Below are 22,894 nucleotides of genomic sequence, written 5' to 3'. Positions count from 1 at the left end.
CGTGTAGATCGGCTACACGAAGATCATCGGCAAGTGGCAAAGCTGCAGGGGCCACATCCTTGAAGCTTAGTTTCGTGCCCCTCTTCCTTCGTTAGATAAAGCCGTGCACCTCTGAGATCTGGGGTGTGGGTCCCAAGGCATACCGAATGCGATAAAGATACGGGGATGCGCGAGAGGTGAAACTAGCCCCCAAATGGAACATCGTCATCAAACCCACCAGACCCTAATCTTCCTCATCGAGGGCTATAGCGACCCGGGTGTTCAGGTACAGATATCGAGGGATGCGATCATAGGAACGAATATGTATGATTCAGCTGCGCAAAAACGCGTGATAAGAATTGTGGAACTCGGAAGTTGATTGAATCAGTATGGTGTTGTGAGAAAGACCAACCCCCAACCATGGGCGAAGATACGGGCCCGCATTGCGACCAGAAACACATCTTACATATACCTGGTAGTAGCCAGTCATTGAGTAGTTCTCCTAGACAACACCTCGAAAATGTCTAGTCAATTTCACGTTGCCGAAGAATCCTGGGGCCACCACTACAAGGTAATCGCATCCGACGGCGAGGGCGGAAAGCGGCATTTCTTCATCGAGAACTCACCCTACACGCCCAAGAAACCAGATCTGATTATCCACGATGGTACCGAGATCGATGGCCCGACCATCGGACTCGCCAAGTTTCGGCGCTTCACATCAAACTGCGACATTCGATTAGATGGTGCCGGTGAATGGATGTCTCTGGCAAAAAAAGGCGTGGTGGCGCCAAGTTATACATTCCAGATCCCCCTCCATGGCCAGATGACGCATCTCGCCTGGAAAAAGACCCGTTCGATGGGGAGTTTCTATGGGCCTTATGGGAATCATAAGCTTGTCGATGAGCAGAGCCAGGATGTTCTGGCAGTGTTTTCGTCAAATGGCGATTCATTGGTTACGGGGCATTTGGATATGTATGGGGACTATGGCGAATCTTTTGATCGGATGGCGCTTTTGACTGCGCTGGCTGTGCGAGAACGATCAAGGCGGCAGACTACGAGGTCGGCTCGTGTTGGGCATGAGAATGTTTATACCACGGGAGCATGTGGTGCTGGTGCTGGTGGCGGCGCTTGTTAAATGAATGAATCATGACAATATTAAATGTATGTTATCCTTGATTTAGTTGTATGTTTCAATCAATGTTATGTACACTTTTCCCATCGATATAGAGATAGATCACCTCATGCATCTCATCACCTTTTCTTCTTCCCCTTTCTAACAACCTTTCCTTAACCACTGATATCATCACCGTCAGCGTCGTAGCCGTTAGCGCGACCGTCGATCCAGCCGAAGCATAGGGCCGTTTCCACTGCTTCGGCGGCAGATACAGATTTGATGCTGGAGGCCTTTTTAGCAATCTCAAGATGGAATCCTGGTGTGGTGGTATGCTCGCGCTCGAGAAATGATTCTAGGTCTTGGGCTGTGCGGAAGTATGTTGGGAGATCTGATGGGGGTGGCTTTGGCTTGCAGACATTGAAAGCAATGACGTTGGAGAGGTGGAGTATCTAGTGGCTACAGCAGATTATATTTTGCAGATGAAGCGATACTTTTGCATATGAACGAGTGGTAGTTGCAAAAAACAAAGCTGAACAGGCAGACCCCAACTTTGCCTGTTGTTGATAGTATCACATGACAAAACACAGCGAGGAACGTAGAAGCTGTTAAACTCGTGGCCTGAGCAGAAAGGAAACCAAAAACTACCTAATTCATGCCTAGGAATAAAGTAGAGACATAATCGCAATGAGCGAAGGTCGTAATAGTATTTCCAAACACACATCTCCAAAGAATGAGAGACATAAACAATTCCAGCGCCTCGTAGGTATCATCGTAAGTTAAGAAAAAAAAAGATAAAAAAAAAGATACAAAGAATCATCAGGCGGCCAGCCGCCTATCCCAGCCATTGGTCAGGGAATACTCATCCATCTCCTCCTCGGCGGGTATCGCCAGGCCACGGAACGGATCCATCAAATTCATGTCATCAGGATGCACCTGGGCATCCACAAATGAGGTATGGTGGTCATCCGTACTTCCCAGGCTTTCGCCGGAGTAGCTGAGCACACTCTGTGTAGCATTCTCTTGGTTCAGGGGAATGTCACCACTGCTCGCAGACCAAGCCTCTGGTGATAGGACGTGCATAGCACCCATTGTAGGAGGGATGGCGAGCGTTTCCTCTGGTGGTTTCTGGTTGCATTCAGCTGTAATGGATGCGAATGGCCCAGGATCTTCGCCACATTCTTTGCCGCCATATATTCCAGTGAAGATGTTGGAGTAGCCACGATCCATGTCGCTGAGGACGTACTCCCAGTCGGCCATTGCAATTGCACCATTCGCTAAGTCTGAAGAGGTGCTACCAGAGAGTGTCCTTGGATCGTCATACCCCATGGATGAGAGCCGGGGATCAGAGGCAAGGTCCAGAGGGGAATGAGTCTTGTTGGAAAGATATTGAGGAGTTGCCAGTTGGTCAGGCTGCGCGAGAGGCAGGCTGGCCCAGCTAGGAGATCGGAGGTTCTGTGGAGCGAGCGGAGGAGTAGCGCCGGAGATGGTATTCCGACGAGATGCAGTGTTTTCTTTAGGCTGGTCACGTTTGGCGCCAGGCGGGAGGCGGGACTTCAAGGACTGTAATTGTTTCTTGGGAGACCTGCTAGGTTTGTATGTCGGAGCTCCCATCTCCTGTGACTGCTTCCTTGATTTTCCACCGTCCAAAGAGACTAGGGTGTTGGCCAGTATAGAGAATTCCGCTGTAGCTGCAGTAGATTCCGGCTCAAGCTGCTCTAGGACGTTGGCGAGTAGCTTCTGGCTTTCCTTTGCTAGTTTGCTATCACGCTTCAGGCCCAATGTCTGCCATAGGAGTCCGAGTCCGGAAACAAAGACTAGCTCTCTTCGGTTGATGGTAACGGAAAGACATAGTCGTCGTTCATCCAGAAGTTGCAAGATCTGAATCATATGCTTGGCTGAATCGGATAGCGCCAGAACGGACGGAGAGCGCAGGTGCTCTTCGGCAGAACAAATAGCAGGTCGATGAATCAAAGAACGGATGAAGTAATATACAAGAGACTAAGAAGGGTTAGTACTAAAAGCCACGATAAAGCATTAATTTCGCACTCACCAAAAGCGGTGACCGGCTACTCGTGACATTCGTGCTGGGCTTGTCCTGTGTAAACTCCAGACGGAGATGGGGAGACAGGTTGTAAAGCCATTCGTCCAGTTCCCCTGCCAGAGCGCGTATCTTTACGATAGAAACGTCGTAGCTGGACTTCGAAGAGAACAGTTGCTCTAAAGCTTTAGTCAAAATCCTCGTCGCTCCAAAAAGAGCAATAGCACTAGAGATGCGGGTGGATTCTCCCGGGAGGGCCGGCAGGAAACCAGTTTCAGTCACATTCTCGTCATCCACATCAACGGGATATTCAGTCTGGATGTCCTCCTCGCGAAAGAGGACAGGAATTCCGGTCAGAGCTGAACAGAAACGGTCCAACACATATTGACACCAAAACACTTTTTTGCGGGTCTCACCCTCAAGGGGGCTAAGCGCTAGGTTTTCCTGTGGTTCGTAGAGACCCAGCTGATGACAGATATCCACCGCTAGAGCACGGTAGCGAAGCAGGCTGCGGTAGTCACTCTTGGTGATGCAATACATCTGAGCCAGAACGAAGCATTGCAGGGACAAGATCGAGGTATCGCCGGCAAACGAATCGAGCTGTGACGACCAGTTTTCTTCAAAGAAAGCCGGGTCCTGGTTGGTTCTCGACCTTGACGACAGAGCGGCAATGCCAAAGATCAAATTTAGTTGTGCCATTGTACGAGCATCACTCTGCAGCGACTCCGTATTTAACAGGTATTGTTCGTAGGCCTTCAATATAGTCGGGCGGTGTACAACGGGGTAAAGCGGCGCCCATTCTTGGAAGAAAATGTTGATGAGTTGGTCGGATACGAGGCGGGGCGGCGTTTTCACTGTCTGGTTACGACGACCACGGACGACAGGAGCAGACAAGGCCGTCAAACACTTTGTCGAGGCTCGAGAGGTCATCTTTCCTTGCTGAACAAGTTTGTCTGTAAATACTCCGGCAAAGCCCGGGGTGCTGGAAAGGCCCGTAAACGGATTTCCCTCCGCCGGTCGAATCGACGACCGATCCACGTGAATCATCCCCTCTGATGAATCCGAGCTGGTCGTAGACTTGGTTATTGACGGCGAACGCACCGAGTCCGTAGTTGAATTCGCTCGCTGCGGGGGCGAGAAAGAGTGGATGCGGGACAAGACATCGATCTTCTCGTCCTTCTCGTCCAGTAGGTTCTTCAAGTCTTTTACTTCCGACTCTAGCGCACGCACGCGTTCCTCCAACGACTCGGTATATCCTCTTGGAAAGGCTCGGCGGCTCAGTTTGTCGCTTGTCCGGCACTCGAAACCGACGTTGGCACACTGGGTACAGCAAGGTCTCTCGCCGTCGCAACGGATCTTTTTGCTGCGGCAGCGATCGCAGGCCTGGGCAATACGGCTCTGGGTGCCGATGCCCCCGACCTTGATCACTTTCATGGGCAGGATTCCAGGCATGATGGATGTTTAATTTTCGCTCGCTCTCTCTGTGGGCAGAGCATAGAGATGTGTATGAGGGAAAAGAGTCACCGGCCTCAGTCCCCAATAATCACGGGGCCCCAATCGTGCTGACCGAGCGGGTGACCAATCAGCATCCAGACCGGTCCGCTAGGTTTCGTCACTGTATTGTCAAACCTTTTTGCTCCTCTCCAAACAATAGTGATCAAGTGGACGAAAAGTGGCCTTTACCAGCCCCGGAACTGCCCCTGCTTGGCGATAACTAATTACTAGAATCATAATGCAGTGGCAGTGCTAAAGCTGGAGACCTCCCAAGTACCGCGCTGATACTCTGCCGGCAATTAGCGTCTGCACCACCGAAAATTCACTATTAATGGGCGGTATATCCCTTATAACGAGGCGGCAGAGAAAGGTACTTTGAAGGGTCTCAGACTGTAGTAATACCATGTAATCGACAACATTCGAATGGATCAATATGCCTCTCGCTCGGATCCCCCGATCTTTCGGACCTAGCAGTCCCCGCCTAGAGACTAGACAAGCCGATCCGACCCATTATTGGGGTATGTAACACGGTATGTATTCCGCCTTACTAGCAAGTGGCGCCGAGGGTATTCGTAAAGTGAGCCAAGCCAAAACCCATGGGGGATGTGCCGTTCCCTCCGATCTCCCCGACATTTTCACCAACTTACGAGTTTGGGCCGAGAAAATCGCGGGTCTGAACCACGGGGCTTTCTCCATACGGATCCGCTTTGGGGGACTCCGCAAAGTTAATAACGCATGGGGAATAAGGAGAATGCAAGGAATAACCAAAAAGATTTATTCGATGATGTAAAGATCTTCCTCGCAACAAGTTGTTTCATGCTCATGAGAAAATATGGCCCTCTGATCCCCATAGATTCCCCCCCACATCTCCTATATCCCCTATGCTGACTGAATGTGCTTGCTCTCGCGCCCATGGGAAACGTCATCGATGCAACATTCGCTGGATACACGCGCCAGGTTTTTAGACTTTGCTCTAGTCCAGGAGCTGTTTGGGTTCCGTGGCTAATAGCTCCCAGGTATCCGGGGGTGGCGAGAACCCTTCCCTCCTCCCCGGTTTTCACTTTGGAGATCTGCGGCCGACGTGACTACCCGCCATACGTGGCTCTTGATTCTCGACCGGTGGCGATCCTAATTACATATCTGTGCTTGAAGATCCACGTCATGAGAAGTCTTCTGTCTCGTCTGCGTCTTGTGACTGTTGGTTCAGATAGGCCAGCACCGTGTCAGATTCCAGCAGCGTGGTTTTCTAGAAAAGAGTCGGCATCTGAAATCTCAGGGGAAGAGATTAACTACTAACCTGGTTCATAAGATCCTCAACCTCCTTCTGAAGCAAACTAGCCTCCAGACCCCGGAGCCGGGAAACAAGATCCTGAACCTCTGGCCGAAATATCGTTTCGAAAGCTGAGTGTCTATCGCGTAGAGCCGATATGATCTCCTCCGTTTCCTGCATAAGAGCAAGCTGGGTTTCCAGCCGCTGGAGAAGCAAGACAACGGCCCGGAGCCGGAAAATATCCCACGAGGGATCAGCCGCTAGGAGCTCGCGGAGGTGGTTAGGTTCTTGAATATTCGCGCCTTTCCAACTGGTTTCCAGTTCTCGCTGTCCATCTGTGGTCTGGGCAACATCTATGTGGAGTCCATCTTCCTCGTTCACACATGCCCACCATACAAGGGCACTGTCCCAAGTAGTATAGCGTGGAGTCTCGGATTCGGAAAATATCCGAATTCCTGGTGTTTCACGGCAGAAAATCTTCTTAGCGGCACCGAGTGGGTCGTCATCTGGAATTTCAATGCTCAGAAAGACCTCTTTCGCCTCCGTTCGATCATCCTCCAAGAATCCGTACGAGAAGATCATTTCCGATGCAGGCTTGTCATCGCCGTATCTGGGATCTGGTCAATCACATCTCTCTCTTTAGCCTTCAACTCCACTTACGAGATAGTCAGCTCGTCGCCAATATGTGGACTCTTTCCCGCCCGTAGCTGGAGAACAGCGGCTCCATCCGACTCTTGATCGTATCTTGCATTAACGGCGTTACCAGACACATGGTTGGCCATGTCAATGCATGGCACCATGGCAAGCCCGCTACCTGGAAGGTCCACCATACGCGAGCGATACGCCGCATCAACATATTTCCAATCATCTATTGTCAACTTGCCAGTGTCGACGGCCCACCACCGCTGCTGGCACCAGGCAATACCGCCCGTGGATTGGAGGATATGCTCGAATTCCCGTTCCAGGGAGGCAATCTTGGCCTCCACAGCAGCTTCCAGTGACGTCCCTCGCAACAGCATCTGTTCTTCGGGGGTGTAAAATGTAGGAAGCGGGAACGAAGACGGCAGGAACTTGATATATTCGGTCCAGGGACTTGAGACCCCAATTTTATCCTGGTAATCAGGGCTGGAGTGCGTTATTTGCACCAGTAGAAATATCATTATGGCGCCTCTCGCGGTCTGTCCACGTCAGTTCAACTAATCTCCAAACCAGTACAACTGTGGTTCATACCCTCCCAAAACTGCCAACTGCCTCCAGCACCTCGCGCAGATACCGATCGGACTTGGCATAATTATGCACCGTCTCCAGGGACAGAACTAGATCGGCTGGGATCTCCAGGAGAATCGGGGGTTCTGTCTCATCATCGCTGCTCATTTGATCTCGCGTTGCGACAATGCCAGTGCCTCTGGTGGACGCAACTTTCTGGAATGCGACCCCATTGGCTTTGATTCCGTTGAACCGCAGCCAGGCAGGCAAGGACTCGATCGGGAGAGAGTCGTGTTTCATTCTGCGACAATGAGATGGGTGGGAGTTGCAAGAAGCTTGTCGCGATCGTCATGGGGCCTTATCGATAAGGGCCCAAAGCCCTACATCGAGTCCCGAAAGGGTCGCTGGGAATTACAGCATCGACACGTCATGGTAGATGCGTCAAGGATTAAAACTCGGTCTTCTTGGGGGAGAGTCTGACTCCAGAATCTCATTTTATTCTCGGTGAATCCATTCAACATGCTTCTCTCACGACCACCTAGACTGCCTCTCCTACGTCGACAACTCCACGCGAAAACCAGCACCCGCGATTCCTCTATCTTCAAAGGTTGGAAAGGGAGCTCACCAGATGAAAACGCTGTCTCACGAGCCGAGAAAGGAGACAAGGATGATCCGCAATCACAGGCCGCAGCCTCGGGTTTGAAAGAAAGAGAGGAGAACGAGGGTATCGCAGATAACACCAAATCTCATGGGAGAACAGAGCGAGGTGGGAGAAAGCAGGGAAGAAAGGCCAAGGCAGAGCATCCCAATGCCCCTGAGCCAATTATTGGAATGAATGACGAGCGGGCGGAGGTGAGATTACGCACTGGCAACACCTTGGACTCGGAGCTGACCGTTATTTCTAGAAGGGAGAGTGAGCACCAAAAAGAAAGGAGCTTTGCCTTTTGCCATGCATGTTCATTATCACCGTTATTTCACATGGAAACTGTACATAAATGAAGTGGTAGTGTTTACCGGCCAGGTTTGAATGATAAAATCTGCAAAAGTCAGCCACACGTCCAGATCCAATGGAAGTAGAACTCACATCATATTTCCCAACGCTAACAATCTCATCTTCCGAAACCCGAGTTCCTCCCACTCCCTCAATGTAGGAGATGGGCACGTCGCCCATTACTTTCCGAGCGACTTCCCCAACAGTAGTGTTTCTATCAGAGGTTAGAGGGAAAGGGATCTGATATGCGGGATAGCAAGCTCACTTCTTGACGAGCACACAATCACGGAACACAGCATTTCCAGCTCCGGAGCTGAAGGTGGAAACGTTGCGAACGGGGAATACGGGCACAAGGCCCAGCAGATCTGCCGATCTGGAAAGACACTGGACCACTCCTGTAGAGCCGAAGCGATAAAGGACCATGTCTTTTAAGTTTTCAACTCGCCTGCTCAATCTGTTAGTGAAATCCAAGGCCCCATCTTCGAGAGACTGACGTTTTCAACTTCTCGTCCATCTCCTTGAGACCCCCTCCATCTGGATCTCCCATCTCAATCAGGTCTTCTCGCGTGTCGACGAACTCGCTCCCTTCGACGTATTTGATGTAACCCTGTTTCGCTAGCCGCCGTAGGAATACTTCTGATATAGCGGAGCAAAGAACAATAGAGTTGGGATCTTGCATCTTGGCAATCTTGCTAATATTCTGCACTCTCGATTAGTACAGCGGCTCGAGGGATCTATCTGGGCAACCAACCTTGTCTGCATCCGGATGATCAATCTTGTTCAAAGCGAACACCGTGGGGAATTTTTCGTCGATGAATGTTTTGACGACTGTTTCTATCGTCTCATCCGACCATTCTTCCAGTGGCTCCTTCAGACCGAGTTTGTCCAAAACACGCGCGACGGTTTGTGGCGTGCTGCCGTAACCGGAGAATTGGCCTTGTAATGTGTCGACTGGGTTTGCCTCTGCTTATATGTCAACATGTGGATCTGTTATCAAGATGGCAGTGAATACTGACTCGTTGCGGTATGTCTCCGCTTGATGGAACCCCTGGTGTTTAGCGGTCAGCAGCTGTGTAGACAATCTGTCTAATCACGACATACCATTTATCCATCAAGTTTCCTTGTACCCAGCGCACAATCTCCGAGCGCAGCCATTCAATGTCCACCGACGGATCGTAACCTCGCGTAGCCTTGCCTTCTGCATCAGTCGTCCCGCTGACATCCACGACGTGAATCAGCGCATCGGCGTGACGCAGATCATCCAGAAATTTGTTGCCCAATCCCCGTCCTTGGTGGGCTCCGGGCACAAGACCCGCAACGTCCAGCAGTTCAATGGGGACAGAGCGCCGCCCTTCGTGGCAGCCGCCATAATTGGGCCGGCATCGATCCGACACGTTTTGTCTTTGGCATGCGCATTCGATCTGAAGGTATCCGATGGCTCGCTGGGGGTCAATGGTGGTGAAGCTGCGAATGAATTTGTCAGCGCAGCTCTTCAGTTCGTCGCGGCTGGGCACGGAGGGGCTAGACGTACGGAAAGTTTCCTGTTGCGCAATGAGAGTTAGAGAGGCTACCGCAAAAGAATCAAGTGTGCGAAATAAGCTTACCGACTTTGGAAGAAGCATCCGTCAAGCTGTTCAAAGTCGTGGACTTGCCGCTTGATGGCTTTTTCAGGATCGGTGTCAGCAAGACCCTTGTAATCGATTGCGCGAAGACCAACCTTTCCCACCAGCCCAATCAATGGATCTCGAGGCATGCTAGAATTGCTGTGTGATCATACAAAGGCGAACCGTGCCTGGCCGTCGATAAGAAACATTTCTGCCGGGCCTCGCCCAAGAGAAGGCGGTGAGTGCGCCTTCGCCGCTGAGCCTCATGATTTCGCTCCTTTACTTCCTTAGACAACTCATCCGCTCAGCTGTAGTCACCCTCTACCGCTGGGTAGAGCTCGCTCCTTCTCGTATGTTCGATAGAGATGCTGATCACTGACACTTCTAGATACATCCATGAGTGCCAAATTGTCATTGGCTGCTTGTTGGACCGGATTCACCACAGGGATTACCGGTTTGCCTGCGATACCCACAAGAAAATATTGCCCTGTAACCAGTGGGGCAGTTGGCAATCCATGGCTAGGGATGCCATGATCATGTCGTCATCCCACCCGGAAACGCCACAGCGACCCATGCCTTGGCTCGGTCCTTATAAATCTACCTACTTCCTAGCCAGCAACTTACATTCACGACTGTCTATCCGAATACACATAACATCATGTCTGACGAAACTTTCCACGTCACCCGCCAGGACCTGCGCAAAGAAGAGTCCCATGTTGCCAAGCAGCATCACGGCCAGGTCCCGTCGAACTCGAACGTTTCTGCCATGAAGGTGAGCTGAATTAGCATTCACTACCCAGCGTATACTAATTGTGTGGCAGTCCTTGATCGATGAAAAGACCAACAAGCCCCAGGAGATCGACCACGCCAAGGCCAACCTTCCTTTGCCCGATCAACCCCCGGTTGCTAGTGACTGGTCATCGTCCGACCAGCGAACCGTCAATGTCGGCTCTGGGGGCATCTCCGGTAGTTCTGACAGTGCTCTCCGTGAGCCCGCGACCGTGGAAAGCAGCGCCCGTATTTCAGGAGAGGAATTGCACAAGGCTACTGCTCCCGGGAAGGAAGTGGGGGAACCGAGCAACTTGCCCTCTGATGTGACGAGCGGGACCCAGTGAGAAACCAGCATGTGTACGATAAATCATTTCCACGGAGTCATTGCGACTGAATGAACCTCCAGCTCAAAAAAAGGATATGTCCCTTGCGTAGAACGTAGCTGTAGACATGATCGCCCACTCTTACAGTTGGCAAAAGCTATGTGTGAAATCATGATAAGAGTCAAAAGTCTAGATCCCTCTACGGTATAGATCTGTTTGCAGTGTTTGCAGTGTTTTGACGTCAACCCTTGCCGCTGCCCAGTTTTCCTCCCAGCTCACGTCAACGAAGTATGGGGGACACCGATGAACCCTGCCGATCCACCTTGCTGGAGACCATTGGGTCCGGTTACCCTGCTCGTCTTCCAAAAACAGTTCGATGAATCACAGAAGACTCCACTAGTTCCTTGTCTCGACTCCTTATCCGCCACCTGGGCACAGTCTGGCGATGGGCGGTGATCCTGGAATCCCTTTCAAAGGCTGGCGAATAGCGTAACTATGATATCACAACGCTTAGAGGGCATTCCTTTTTTCAATTTGCGTCGTATCTGAGCTATCCTTCTTTCCTATATAACTTTGCTCTCCCAATCGTCCTCGAATCATCCAATTTACTCTTCGATCCTCCTAGTCTCTTGCAAATATTTCCATCCTCTATCATCACTTCCATATCTCAAATCACAATGGATCTCCAAGGCACTCCCATCCCCCCCGGTAACCGCAGCAGCAAGGTCACCACCGACCCTGCAGCATCCCGCCAGCCTATTGAAGAGCGCCCAGGCCCAGTGGCCAACGACTCCCTGGCCGCCGAGTCCGTCCGTCATGGCGGCGCCTTCGCCGAAAACTGGGGCGCCGAGCCCATGGGCGTTTCCGGCCAACAATCTACCTTGACAAACACCGATACCTCATCCGCTACGACCTTCCCATCCGCGCCTGATGGCTCCATGCGAGAGGACCGTCAACGCCAGACGAAGTACCCCGAGACCTTGGGTGGCCAGGGCGACTTCCCCGGCCGCCACCTGCCCGAGACGGGCTACACGGGCGGTTCCACACAGGCCAAGAAGCAGATGGGCCTGCACACCGGCGAGTACCCTGCTTCTGAGAAGATGGCCGGCGAGCAACCTTCTGCCTCCAGCGAGCAGACTTCTACCGCCAGCGGCAGTGGCTACCAGGGCAACCCACACCAGAAGCCGAAGGGCAAGAACCTAACGGAAGGCGGGTTTGAATCTTCGGACCGTAACAACGCCAGTTTCAACTCGGAAATCGGCTCGAAGCAGGATCCCGGCCGTGCAGCGGAGCAAAAGTTCCAGCTCCACGTCGCTGAGAGTGGGAACGATGTTGGCGGTCCTCGTCAGAAGGGCGTCGACAACCAAAACTGGTACCAGCCGTTGGAGAACGACCAGCGCGCTTAGGTTTTCATTATTTTGTTTATAGCGAGCGATTGCTGTTTGAAGTCGGGTGTGGGTATGGCTTGTGCAAAACGAAATGTATGATAAGACTATTGAGATCCAAAGAATAAACAAAACCCTCACTTCCAGGGCGTTTGTATCAAACTATTATGCTTATATACTCTATACGTATTGTACAATTCTCCCACATCATGTCACAAAATGCGATACTCCTCCATATCACCCTCAGACATAGAATCCGAGTCTGGTTCTGAAGCAATAATTCCATACTTCTCCGATGCTCGAGGACCAACCACAACTCGCACAGGAACGTCCAAAGTGTCGTCGGCATTCCTTCCACCATCGGACGGTATCACGCTGCAATCCGTGATGGCAGCAGCAGCCCTAGCACTCCGCCGCTTCTTCCGCAATAGATAATTGGCCAGCTCTACCAGTGAGACGGTCAGGATGACAATCCAGGCCAGAGCCACGAGACTTATCACCGTTGTGAAGATTCCTGGAAGGGCCCCTGAAGAAAATCCCGTCGGTTTGATGTGCATATGCAAGTAGGGGAGAGAAATCCGGTATGAGAAGAGTGAGAACGAGTGTCTGGATATCATGATGTATGATGCCGACGAACCATCTTCGCAATTGTCTTCTTCCTGTTTGGTTTTGTGATGGTTCGGTCCGTATAGTGTCCCGCCATAGGGCGGCGGTGTATGTGCAGGGGCGTTGGCCAATTGAGTCGATTCATCCTGTTCTTGTTCTTCCTCTTGCTGCTGCTGTTTCCGCCTCTTCTCTTCGTCTTGTAGATGATGATAGTGATACAGATATCGATGGTTTTGCTCGGGTAATATACGAGGCGAAAGAGGGACCAAGACCGAGACAATTGACTTCCCAGAAGGCGACGATAACCGCTTATACGGACGATCCGGACTATCCAAGAGCGTGTGTGCATGCTCTCGCTCGAGTGCTTCGTCTGGATTATCACCGGACCAGGAATGGTTCTGTAAGATGATCCTCGATCAATAACCCGGTTTCTCACTTGACATCAAAGAAAAACACCGACCTGGTTACTCGCTCCTGGTGTATACTCGGCCAGAGCATCGCGCGCTTCTCGTTGGAAAACCTTCCAAATACCCCGACCCTCTACATCCGGATATTGCCCTATTTTCGCCCATCGGGCCGTCCGGATGGGGTGAGCCGTGGTCTCGTGGATGGTGACGAGGACCAAGACGACGAGAAGAAGACATAGCGAGGGCATGTCGGGAGGACGCTATCAAAAGTCTCTTTAGAAAAGAGAAAACGGCAGCAGGTGAAGTGAAAGACCAAAATTGTTCCCTGTCGTCGAGCCATTGGGCGTTCCTGAAGGGCTGTTCTTATAATCTTCGGAGGTAGGGCAGTTCCCAAAAAGAGCCCGCAAGGGCGGATAGTTTACAGGTCGGCAAGTAAGATTGCTCAGATTAGATTGGGGCATTGTATTCTGGTTGGCTAGACTCGATATCTTTTGGGTGGCATGCGGGCGTTCATCCCTTGTTGAGAAATTACCTACTAAGAATGCTCACGCCACGCAGTCGATAGTGTGCGGACCGATGCAAGGTCAACCCAGTATTTAGTCCACCCTCCTACAAAAGGGGCTTCGGATGGTTACTGACTTTGTACGACTGATACTATTCTAGAGGGTTCGTCAGTGAAGCGGTCTTTGGTGTCTCTGTGTGACCAGTCGAGGCTGCATTTCGATCTCGAGGAAAGCTAAGTGACAAGCATTTGCAAACGTCATGTCGAGGAATTGAGACCACTCTAGTCTATTTTTCGAGCACTACCAAGTACATGCGAAGGTTGGAGGTTGGTGATTTTTCATTGGGATTCTTCCTGCCCTTTTTCAATACACCATTGAAGAACGCCGAACTGCAGTAGACAGAGCAAAGATCATAAATATCCGTAGGCCAAACCCCCAAAGACATGCACTGTCCTATCAAAGAAACAAAAAACCTGTACATCCAGAACTCAACAAGCAAAATGGGAATAGTGAAGACAAGACAGACACATCTTTATGCCGTCACCTTCTTACCCTCCTTCTCCGTCAACTTGGTCAGTTCCTCGAACACCTTGCCAAAGTCCTCTCCGTCCTCGGACTCGCCCTTCTTGCCCTTGCCGGACTTCGGAACCACCATCACCACACTGGTCGGGCGCTTGGTGGCGGCCGAGGCACCGAGCTCGGCGCGAGAGGTGACGAACACATAGGGAATACCGTGGTCCTCGCACAGAACAGGGATATGCGAGATCACATCCATGGGCGAGATATCGGCAGCGAGGATGACAATACCGGTGGGCTCCGTGATGGTAGTGTTGGCGGGAGGAATGGGTGATTTCCGGAGAGCCTTGACGACTTCCTTGACACCACGCTTGAGAGACTTGTTGACAGCAGCTGAGAAAATGAAAAAAAATAAAAAGTCAGCAAACGAAGGTAGGACAGCGCAGGATGGCCGCAAGGTCTGTGTGCCTCGCACAGAAAAAGCCAATGGATTCCATTCGAGGCTGGGCATCAAACTTACCCTTCTTCACGCTCTTGAGCACCTTCTTGGCGGTCTTGTCCTCCACCAGCGGTTGGGCGAAAGGCACCAGGGCGCCCACGAGGGTCTCGATGTCCATGGGCTCGGCGACATCGACGGTTGTCTTGACCACTGCGGCCGAGGCCGCCTGATCAAGTCCGTCCAGGACCTGGGTAGTGATCTCCTTCTCTACTGCATCAGCAAGAGCAGTCTTGTCCTTCTTCTCTTTCTTATCCTTCTTGCTCTTGTGCACACCGTCCTTCTCGGCGCGCTTCTCCTTCTTCTCAGCGCGCTTCTTCTCCTTCTCGACCTTGTCCTTGCCCATGGTGTCGGATGTGTGGTGGTATGGGGAAAATGGCAGTTGGGAGCGAATGAATGAATGAATTCGGTGGAACAAGAAAATCCATCTTTTTTGCAAAATTTGGACGCTAAACCCCTTTGGGGTCGGGAGGCAGAAAGCTCCCCGGCGCTTAGTCAGCACAACACGGGACCACGGCCATCAGGGACGCGCCTTCGTGAATCTCCAACTCTCCAATCGTGGATGGGTCGCTGCCATGGATACCAGCCAGAACACGCGCCCGGCGTCGCAGCTGGTGGCCGGCTTTGCGTCCCCATCTACACCTGCACAGAGCGTGTTCCGACAGTCCGCTCGGCCTCCTCCACCACCGCCTCAACAACCACACCATGATGCCGAGAAGGATGAGCTTCGGGTCCAAGTGAGCACTCTGAGATACGAGCTGGAGAACTTCAAACAGGAGCGAGAGCTGCAGTCCCTCCGACACGAAAAGGAAGTCCGAGATTTACAATTGAAAGCGGATGCGGATTTTAAAAAGGCACAGGTCTGTCATCACACTCATTCCCAGTCCTTCCTCGCTCATGTTTCACAGGCTGCCGAATCGACAGCCAATCGCGCCACCCATAAAAGCGATGCGCTGGCCAAAGAGCTTAAAGAGGTGCAAGACCAATCTTTGAACGACAAAACGGGATTCGAGCGCAAGATCAGAACGCTACAAGACCAGAACCAGAATTTACAGGAAGAGGTATATGACACACAAGCCCAGCTTTCCGACCAGGACCGGCAATTCAAGTACCAAATCAGTGAGCTGGAAACTGTTCGTGCCTCGCTACAGAAGACTATCGAGGAACTTCAGAATGATCTGCAGACCGCCCGAACCACCCAACAGACCACGCAAGAGCGCTTGTCTCAGCGCGAAGCCGAAGTTGCAGAGTTGGAGTCGGAGAACATTCAGCTCAAGGCGGAGGGCAGCGACTCGGAAACCCTCACTGTCTTGAAACGCGAACTTTCAGAGCAGGTCAACCACATCCGGAGCTTAGAGACGACAAACCGAGATCAGACAATTGAGCTGCGGAATCTGCGGAAGGTTCAAAAGAATGTGGAAGTTGTCGAGGAACAGAAGAGATCGCTGGAGAATCAGCTGCAGCTGATGAAGGGGCTGGAGGCGGAATTCGAGACGTTGCAGATCCAAAAGCAAGTCCTGGAGGACGAGCGACAGTCATGGACCAGCCTTCTCCAGGACAATGACCAATCTGCCGAGATTGACTCCCCCGAGGCGGTGGTTCGGACATTAGTACAAGAGCAGATCGAAAAGGCTACGCTTGTTGATCGGCTAGGAAACACCAACGCTCAGTTCTTGGAGAAAGATGAGACCATCCAGGCCCTCGAGAATGAGCGAGCGCATCTCAAGCAGGAGTTGGAAAAGCTCCGCGCTTCAGGATCCTCTCCTTCTGGAAGCGCCGCAGCCGCAGAGACTCGAATTCGAGCCCGACTTGAGCGACAGCGCACTCTCGCAGTCAAGGAAGTCGAGTATCTACGCGCACAGCTAAAGACCTTCGACACTGAAGAAGCTACGATGAACGCAGAAGAGAATCGATTCGACGAACAAAAAACCGAGCAAATCGCAGAGCTCCAGAAACTCGTGGACGAGTACCGCGCCGACCTCCAAAAGGCTCACGAGGAGCTCTCCAAGCACGATGCCCCACCACCGCAGGACGAGACTCGCGGTACCAAACGTCCTCTTTCACCAGCTGACAGCGAAGCTGAGAGCGAGCGGCTCTCCGTGCTGACCCGCAAAAACCGGAAGCTCCAAGACTCCCTCTCCAAATCTGAGCAAGCTGCGACCCTCGCCCGCCGCGAGCTCGACGCTGCCAAGTCTCAGCTCAAGTCCCTACAATCCAAATCGCGCACACGGGTCCTTGAACTACGCGACAATCCAACGGCCGAGGCGGAGAAAATCAAGATGTCGACCCTGACAACTCTCAAATCTGAGAATCGGGATCTTCTCACCCAACTACAGCAGGGCGCCAACACCGGGATCAAATCGGTCCCCGCGAGCACGATCGACAGCCTCAAGCTAGAGATGCAAGACATGGAGCGCGTGGTCGCAGATAAAGAGAAGCGCATGCGGCGTCTCAAAGAGATCTGGACAGCGAAATCCTCCGAATTCCGGGAGGCCGTTGCCTCCCTCCTAGGATACAAGTTGGATTTCCTCCCCAACGGACGCGTCCGGGTCACATCCATGTTCCACCTCTCACCAGCCTACCGCCACGGCGAGGGTGATGTATCCAACTCGCGTGGGCCGGGGAGCATGGGGAATGACGAAGAGAATTCGATTGTATTCGACGGCGAGAATGGAACTATGAAGATCTCTGGTGGGCCCAGTAGTCTCTTCGCGATGGAAATCAAACCCCTCATCAAGTTTTGGGTGGAGGAGAGGAAGGATATACCCTGCTTCCTGGCTGCGATGACGTTGGATTTCTATGATAAAACCACCCGTGCTGCGAGGATGTGATTTTGTCTGAGTGTAGTTACTAATCTCTTGCATTACTATCCATGGATTCTATTCCTCGTTCTTTCCTTTTATTGTATGATTCCCCTGATACATGGAAATGCAGTGCTTTGTCTTATCTATGTCTGACTGGTTTGGCTGGGTGGATAAGGTAGTGCTATTAACGTATTGAGAGAGAGAAAAGAGACAATATCCAAGTAGAAACGATAGGCAACCCATGCAAGATGAGAAGAAAGATACACAGGCGCATGTTCAAATGTTTAGCTACATTGCCAAATCACACAGGAAAATCGCTATTTGCAAGAAAAAACAACTCAACGCACAAACTTCAGCTTCCTCCTCCCATTTCACCGCTTATGTCTTGCAACAAAAAAGAAGACTGGCGAACACAAAAAAAAAGCACAAGATACTCCAGACAAGGGTATATACAAACGAGAGCGCGCGGACGTTGCGGGTCAAGTTAGGCCATGCCACCGTTTTAAGAAGAGACGTACTTCCCAGCGACCAATTTGCGGGCCGTCGGAACATCCTGCCACGAAACCGCCGCGGTAGAAGAAGACTGTTGCGGGTCTTTGGATCCAGCATCAGCGAAGGGATCCACCTCCGTGGGGTCCGATACGGCACGGCTGATGCCCAGAAGGGAGGTGCTGGCATCAGAAGACCGAAGCTCGAACTTGGCCTCGACGTTGCCCTTGCGCGGCCCGCTCGTACTGGTCGAGAAGCGGACGAGGAACTTGCCGTCTGCATCAGCGGCGCTGGGGTGTTTAATTTCCAGCTCGGGGATTTTCCAGGTGGCGGTCGAGTATTTGCGGCGGAAGGTTGCGCCGGAGTTGGGGTACATCATGGCAGTGGTGGCGTGGGCGACGGAGTCGCGGAGTTGTTTGGTAGATTCGTCCTCAGGGGCGACGTCAAGGCCGACGGATAGAACGAGGTTTTTGAGGATGATGGACTCGTTGGGGGACGAGACGAAGGCCGGGTTCATAGAATAAAAGATGATGGCGCTGGCTTGGTATTCTTCCAGGTTCCAGACGGGCTTGAAAATGACCGGGCAGTAAGTAGAGGAATCAACTCCGTCCAGATGCACCTGGTACTTGAATGCCACAGTTGGCATGGGGCGCCCGATGCTGCTTAGTTGGATATCGTACTCGCCTCGCTTATCGTCAGAGACATCCTTGGCGGTTTCATGGACAAAGTGTGGGTTCGCCGCAACTTTCTCGAGCACCTGGAAATTGTCCAGACGAACCCGCATCTTATCTACTGGGACACCGGCGGTGGCGTTGTGTGCCACGGCGAGCTCCCCAACCACAAAGGACTTGGTGATGACGCCCTCCGAGAACCATGCATTAATAGTTTCAATAATGGATGCATTCAGACCAGCCTCGTGGAGATCAGGGTGAAGGGCAGCTGCATGGACCGTGTGTCCAGAACGCACAGAGGTAGTGTCTGACATGGTGTGATCGTCCGTGGCAGTGCTCGGAGTCGCGGTGTGCTTGATGGGCGACGTGGGCGGCTGCTGAGTCTCCGGTTTGGATTGGGTTGCGAGAGCCTCGTTGCTGGGGTTAGAAACAAATATCGTGTTGCGAACATCGCGGCGTCCGCGAATGGTGCCTGCATTTCGTCTGATGCCCTGTAGATCCCAATCAATCAGCATGGTATTGGTTTTCGATAACGAGTTGACACGAACCATTCGAAGGGTATTCGCCATATCATCCATCGCCTGTTTCGCCTGGCTTTCGTCTTCGAAAATTGGCTGGTCTCGAATCGTCAAGTTCATGGCGGCTTCATCCAAACTACAACTCACCATATCCGTCAGCAGTTGACTTTCCGTTTGCTTTATAGAATACATACCCTGCCGCTTCTCTCTGTGCACGAGTGACTTCATCAATTGTCGAAGGTCGCTCTGTGTACCCTTCGGAATCAACCCGCGGCTGAGTCGCATCACCGCGAGCCAGTCCTGCCTGCTCTTCTGGTGAAGTCGCACCGTTTGTGGTGGTGTGTACTGGATGAGCTGCTGGGATTGTCGTAATTGTCTCCGATGCGTCGGGATCCTGCGACACACTTGGATTCCGAATCGATTCCTCTTCAGTCAAAGACGTTGCGGGACGGTCTATAGTGGAGAGGGGGGGAGATTCGGGTAGCTGGATCTGGGCGTCTCGCGAAGAGTCGGATCTCTTGAACGCGGCAAACGGACTCCGATGCTTCTTCTCGGGCTTCCTCTCATAGCTTCCGGCTGACGGTCCAATAACACTCTTTCGCCGGTTCATGACCGTGCCCAGTCGTCGCAACCCTCCTAACGGAGTGTTTCGCGCCACCGGCTCTGGTGCTGGGGGCGTTCGCGTAGCCATTGAGGGTTCCGATCTCTGGGATCGCTGGCTGACTGAGTCACTCTGAACGCGAGGAGGGGGCACAAGCGGTGCATCAGCCGGGGTTGTTGCAACTACGGTGGGTGCGGTTGCGGTTCGAGGCGTTGCTGCCAGAACTGGTGCTAGTTCTGGTGTTGTGACGGTGGGCGTTTCCTCCGGCTGCTGCGGCTGCTGTCTCGGTGGGGCCGGAGAGATTACAGCCCTGTTGCCGCTCACTTTGGCAGCAAAAGTCTTGATCTCATCCGCCGTCTCCACATTCAGGAGAACGTTCAGACAGCTCTCGGCCGCCTGACGGCCGCGCTCGACCTGGTCCACTTCGTGCGTCTCGTACTGGGTGAGAACGTCTCGAAGGTGGTTGAGCCGGCCCTCGTCCGCTGCCTGGAGCTGCTCAAACACAAACGGCGCCCTCGAATCCCACTGTTGGGTGACTTCCTCCACCGCGGCGACGGCGGAGGCTAGCTTCTCCGCACCCTTGGGGCCTTTCTCCTTGGACTTTTCAACTTTCTTCTGAGCAGCCTCCACATTCTTGGCCAGCCCCATGAGATTGTTCTGGATGTTGGGGATCTGTTGCATATCTCGATTCTTGGTGCCGTACTCTCTGAGGGGTCGCTCTACATCCTCTTCGATCTTGGTTGCGAGGGTCTCGTGCGACACCGCCAGCTTTTCGGTGGAATTGATGATGCGTTGCCAGGGGATTTGGAAGATCCTGGTTGCGTGAGTTAGAAAGGCAAAGCTCGCGGAGACAAAATTGAACCTACCCTAGGGACGCTCCATCTATCTGAGGGCGATTTGCCAGTTTCCGCAAGCTCAAAGCATAGGCTTCCTCCACACGACGTCGTTCCTAATCCAACCTCGTCAGTATCAATTCCTCGAGAGCTCTGAGAGAGCTCGCACCTGAAGCCAATCCGCGATATCGGTATTGACCTTGTTGATGAGCCGGATGCGATCGCCGAGGACGGTTGTAGCTTCGCTGGGGTTCAGGGTGGCCTGGTTGAGGGCACAATCATTCGGAGTCAGTCTGAGGCTGTTCTCGCGGGGACCTATTGAAGCTTGGGGTAGTCAATCTTACCAGCAATGCCGGATATTCCTGTCGTGAGAGCTCCATGGCTGGGGGCAGGGTGTGTCACGGGTCGGTTATGTCCAGGCGCACGAAGCGCATAACAAGAAGAGAGGAGCTCGCAGGAAGCAGAAAAGGAGGACAGCCCGAACTGGGCTGGGAGCAAGAGAGTGATTGACGGAATCAGATCAAGGGAAGCGTGGTTGGATTGCGCCGAGGACGGCTTTGGGGATGGCAGTGACTGGTGACGGAAGCGGGGAACAGCGTATTACCGTACTTATCAGCATCCACCAATCACAGCCGGGAATTTTGGTCTTGGTTGGGTTCCCGGCCCTTGCAGCAGCCGCCGTCACCTGACATCGCTTCCTCGATGCCAAGCCCAGTACAACAAACCATCTTGGGGACATCATCGTGATTGTGATTACTATGGCAAGCTGGAGGACCGAGCTGGGTTTTACGGACCGGCTGACGGTCATCCAGTCTCTGTCAGTTGGCCCGTGTCGAACGCCTAAGGGTTCCGGCTAATAAATAACATCTCTAGCACTACTGTCTACCAGCAGGCCTCCTCCTCTGCCGCATTCGCAGAGGCTCAGGCACAAGCCAAACGGTATGAAAGTGAAGCCTACAATCAGGCTACCTCCAAGGAGGAGTATGAGCGCATGTGTCAGCAAGCCATTGATGCCGCCGAGGCCACGGGCTCCGTAGCACCCGTCATCAGCAGTCCGCAGCAGGTGCAAGAACACTTTCAAGACCCGGATCCGTCTGATGCCCCATCCACGGGCGAGAAGCTCGGTCAGTATACGTCCTGTTTTCATCACTTCGATGGGCTCCATTCGACCATTTATAAATCCAAGGCCGAGGATGGCACCCTCCGCGCGGTCAAGGTCACGATCCCGCATCTCATGACCGCTCCTCACGATGCGCATCGAGAAGCCCGATTGCTACAGCAGGCCAGTGGCACGCATGTCATTTCTCTGGTCGAGACCTTCACCCTCGACGGCGGCAGGTTGGTCTTGGTCTTTCCCTTCTTGCGGTATGACTTTGAACACCTGCTCCGGCGTGATGGGGTGACTGCTGCACAGACACGCTCAATCTTGAAGGATATGTTTCTTGCGCTGGCGCATATCTACGACATGGGGATCATCCATCGGGACATCAAGCCCTCGAACATCCTGATGGACTCCCCGGACGGCCCAGCATATCTCGCCGACTTTGGGATTTCGTGGAAAGAAGGCGATCCGGGCTGTGAGCCCGCCAATCTCAAGATCACGGATGTGGGCACGACCTGTTACCGAGCTCCAGAGGTGCTCTTCGGCTTCAAGAGATATGGAGCTGCTCTGGATCTGTGGGCCGCTGGATGTGTGGTAGCCGAAGCCATCGTGGTCGGGCATCCAGCGCTCTTCGACTCGGGGCCTGTCGGCAGCGACCTATCACTTATCTTCTCCATCTTCAAGACATTGGGGACCCCCGATGAACAACGTTGGCCGGTGCGTTTGATTATAGTTCCGGACATTTCAGGCCAGACACTAATGACAGGCACAGGAAATTGGCGTTCTGCCTGATTGGGGCAAGGTGGAATTCCACCCATTCCCGGCGCAGCCATGGGAAAATATCCTGAAAGGAGCCTCCTCCAAGGGCCGCGATTTGGTGCGGAGCTTGCTCTGCTACGAGAGCAGCGAGCGCCTCTCCGCCGCCGAGGTATGTGGCGAGATCCCACGGCCCAGTACATTCCCCGTCGATCTCACAATCTTTGCAGGCTCTTGAGCATCCGTTCTTCTCCAGCCCATCATAATGCGGCAATCACCCATGAATGGCGGAATTGCCCGTGGGTGAAGATCGTTATAATCCGCCGGCGATCACAGGCTCAACCTCCTCTGCCACCGGCGGCCTTGGGCTACGAGCTACAGTGCTATTCTTGCACCAGCGATGTGACTTGGCGTCCT

The 22,894-nt window shown here is 52.8% G+C and overlaps 11 protein-coding genes across 11 annotated transcripts; 5 read left to right on the top strand and 6 right to left on the bottom strand.

Annotated features, from left to right (window-relative positions):
• Positions 1 to 499: 499 nt before the first annotated feature.
• On the top strand, positions 500 to 1,114 carry PFLUO_LOCUS5939 (uncharacterized protein; the record flags this gene model as incomplete). Its single annotated transcript, XM_073783434.1, has 1 exon — positions 500 to 1,114. One exon carries the CDS (start codon positions 500 to 502, stop codon positions 1,112 to 1,114), a length of 615 nt encoding a protein of 204 aa, XP_073639990.1.
• A 795-nt stretch (positions 1,115 to 1,909) lies between these two features.
• On the bottom strand, positions 1,910 to 4,583 carry PFLUO_LOCUS5938 (DNA-binding transcription factor cat8; the record flags this gene model as incomplete). Its single annotated transcript, XM_073783433.1, has 3 exons — positions 1,910 to 3,091; positions 3,144 to 3,490; positions 3,548 to 4,583. The coding sequence occupies 3 exons, from the start codon at positions 4,581 to 4,583 to the stop codon at positions 1,910 to 1,912; spliced, it is 2,565 nt and encodes an 854-aa protein (XP_073639989.1).
• A 1,201-nt stretch (positions 4,584 to 5,784) lies between these two features.
• On the bottom strand, positions 5,785 to 7,401 carry PFLUO_LOCUS5937 (uncharacterized protein; the record flags this gene model as incomplete). Its single annotated transcript, XM_073783431.1, has 4 exons — positions 5,785 to 5,871; positions 5,923 to 6,505; positions 6,556 to 7,007; positions 7,126 to 7,401. The coding sequence occupies 4 exons, from the start codon at positions 7,399 to 7,401 to the stop codon at positions 5,785 to 5,787; spliced, it is 1,398 nt and encodes a 465-aa protein (XP_073639988.1).
• A 710-nt stretch (positions 7,402 to 8,111) lies between these two features.
• Positions 8,112 to 9,845, bottom strand: PFLUO_LOCUS5936 (uncharacterized protein; the record flags this gene model as incomplete). Its single annotated transcript, XM_073783430.1, has 8 exons — positions 8,112 to 8,138; positions 8,186 to 8,306; positions 8,358 to 8,537; positions 8,587 to 8,792; positions 8,844 to 9,055; positions 9,109 to 9,140; positions 9,194 to 9,613; positions 9,697 to 9,845. 8 exons carry the CDS (start codon positions 9,843 to 9,845, stop codon positions 8,112 to 8,114), a joined length of 1,347 nt encoding a protein of 448 aa, XP_073639987.1.
• Positions 9,846 to 10,354: 509 nt separating this feature from the next.
• Positions 10,355 to 10,811, top strand: PFLUO_LOCUS5935 (uncharacterized protein; the record flags this gene model as incomplete). Its single annotated transcript, XM_073783429.1, has 2 exons — positions 10,355 to 10,468; positions 10,518 to 10,811. The coding sequence occupies 2 exons, from the start codon at positions 10,355 to 10,357 to the stop codon at positions 10,809 to 10,811; spliced, it is 408 nt and encodes a 135-aa protein (XP_073639986.1).
• A 656-nt stretch (positions 10,812 to 11,467) lies between these two features.
• PFLUO_LOCUS5934 (uncharacterized protein) lies at positions 11,468 to 12,196 on the top strand (the record flags this gene model as incomplete). The annotated part of the gene is made up of 1 exon (XM_073783428.1): positions 11,468 to 12,196. One exon carries the CDS (start codon positions 11,468 to 11,470, stop codon positions 12,194 to 12,196), a length of 729 nt encoding a protein of 242 aa, XP_073639985.1.
• A 191-nt stretch (positions 12,197 to 12,387) lies between these two features.
• PFLUO_LOCUS5933 (uncharacterized protein) lies at positions 12,388 to 13,436 on the bottom strand (the record flags this gene model as incomplete). Its single annotated transcript, XM_073783427.1, has 2 exons — positions 12,388 to 13,179; positions 13,242 to 13,436. The coding sequence occupies 2 exons, from the start codon at positions 13,434 to 13,436 to the stop codon at positions 12,388 to 12,390; spliced, it is 987 nt and encodes a 328-aa protein (XP_073639984.1).
• Positions 13,437 to 14,223: 787 nt separating this feature from the next.
• PFLUO_LOCUS5932 (snoRNA-binding protein) lies at positions 14,224 to 15,049 on the bottom strand (the record flags this gene model as incomplete). Its single annotated transcript, XM_073783426.1, has 2 exons — positions 14,224 to 14,600; positions 14,728 to 15,049. 2 exons carry the CDS (start codon positions 15,047 to 15,049, stop codon positions 14,224 to 14,226), a joined length of 699 nt encoding a protein of 232 aa, XP_073639983.1.
• A 229-nt stretch (positions 15,050 to 15,278) lies between these two features.
• Positions 15,279 to 17,534, top strand: PFLUO_LOCUS5931 (coiled-coil domain-containing protein mad1; the record flags this gene model as incomplete). Its single annotated transcript, XM_073783425.1, has 2 exons — positions 15,279 to 15,563; positions 15,612 to 17,534. The coding sequence occupies 2 exons, from the start codon at positions 15,279 to 15,281 to the stop codon at positions 17,532 to 17,534; spliced, it is 2,208 nt and encodes a 735-aa protein (XP_073639982.1).
• A 475-nt stretch (positions 17,535 to 18,009) lies between these two features.
• Positions 18,010 to 20,999, bottom strand: PFLUO_LOCUS5930 (Suppressor of Profilin deletion; the record flags this gene model as incomplete). The annotated part of the gene is made up of 6 exons (XM_073783424.1): positions 18,010 to 19,158; positions 19,216 to 19,321; positions 19,380 to 20,600; positions 20,653 to 20,735; positions 20,789 to 20,881; positions 20,964 to 20,999. The coding sequence occupies 6 exons, from the start codon at positions 20,997 to 20,999 to the stop codon at positions 18,010 to 18,012; spliced, it is 2,688 nt and encodes an 895-aa protein (XP_073639981.1).
• Positions 21,000 to 21,377: 378 nt separating this feature from the next.
• On the top strand, positions 21,378 to 22,715 carry PFLUO_LOCUS5929 (mitogen-activated protein kinase; the record flags this gene model as incomplete). The annotated part of the gene is made up of 3 exons (XM_073783423.1): positions 21,378 to 21,436; positions 21,493 to 22,438; positions 22,494 to 22,715. The coding sequence occupies 3 exons, from the start codon at positions 21,378 to 21,380 to the stop codon at positions 22,713 to 22,715; spliced, it is 1,227 nt and encodes a 408-aa protein (XP_073639980.1).
• Positions 22,716 to 22,894: the final 179 nt, after the last annotated feature.

This window comes from Penicillium psychrofluorescens (assembly GCF_964197705.1).
Source record: "Penicillium psychrofluorescens genome assembly, chromosome: 4".
Classification (NCBI taxonomy): Eukaryota; Fungi; Ascomycota; class Eurotiomycetes; order Eurotiales; family Aspergillaceae; genus Penicillium; species Penicillium psychrofluorescens.
Note: the sequence above shows the minus strand (reverse complement) of the source record. Positions and strands in the feature narration are given on the sequence as shown.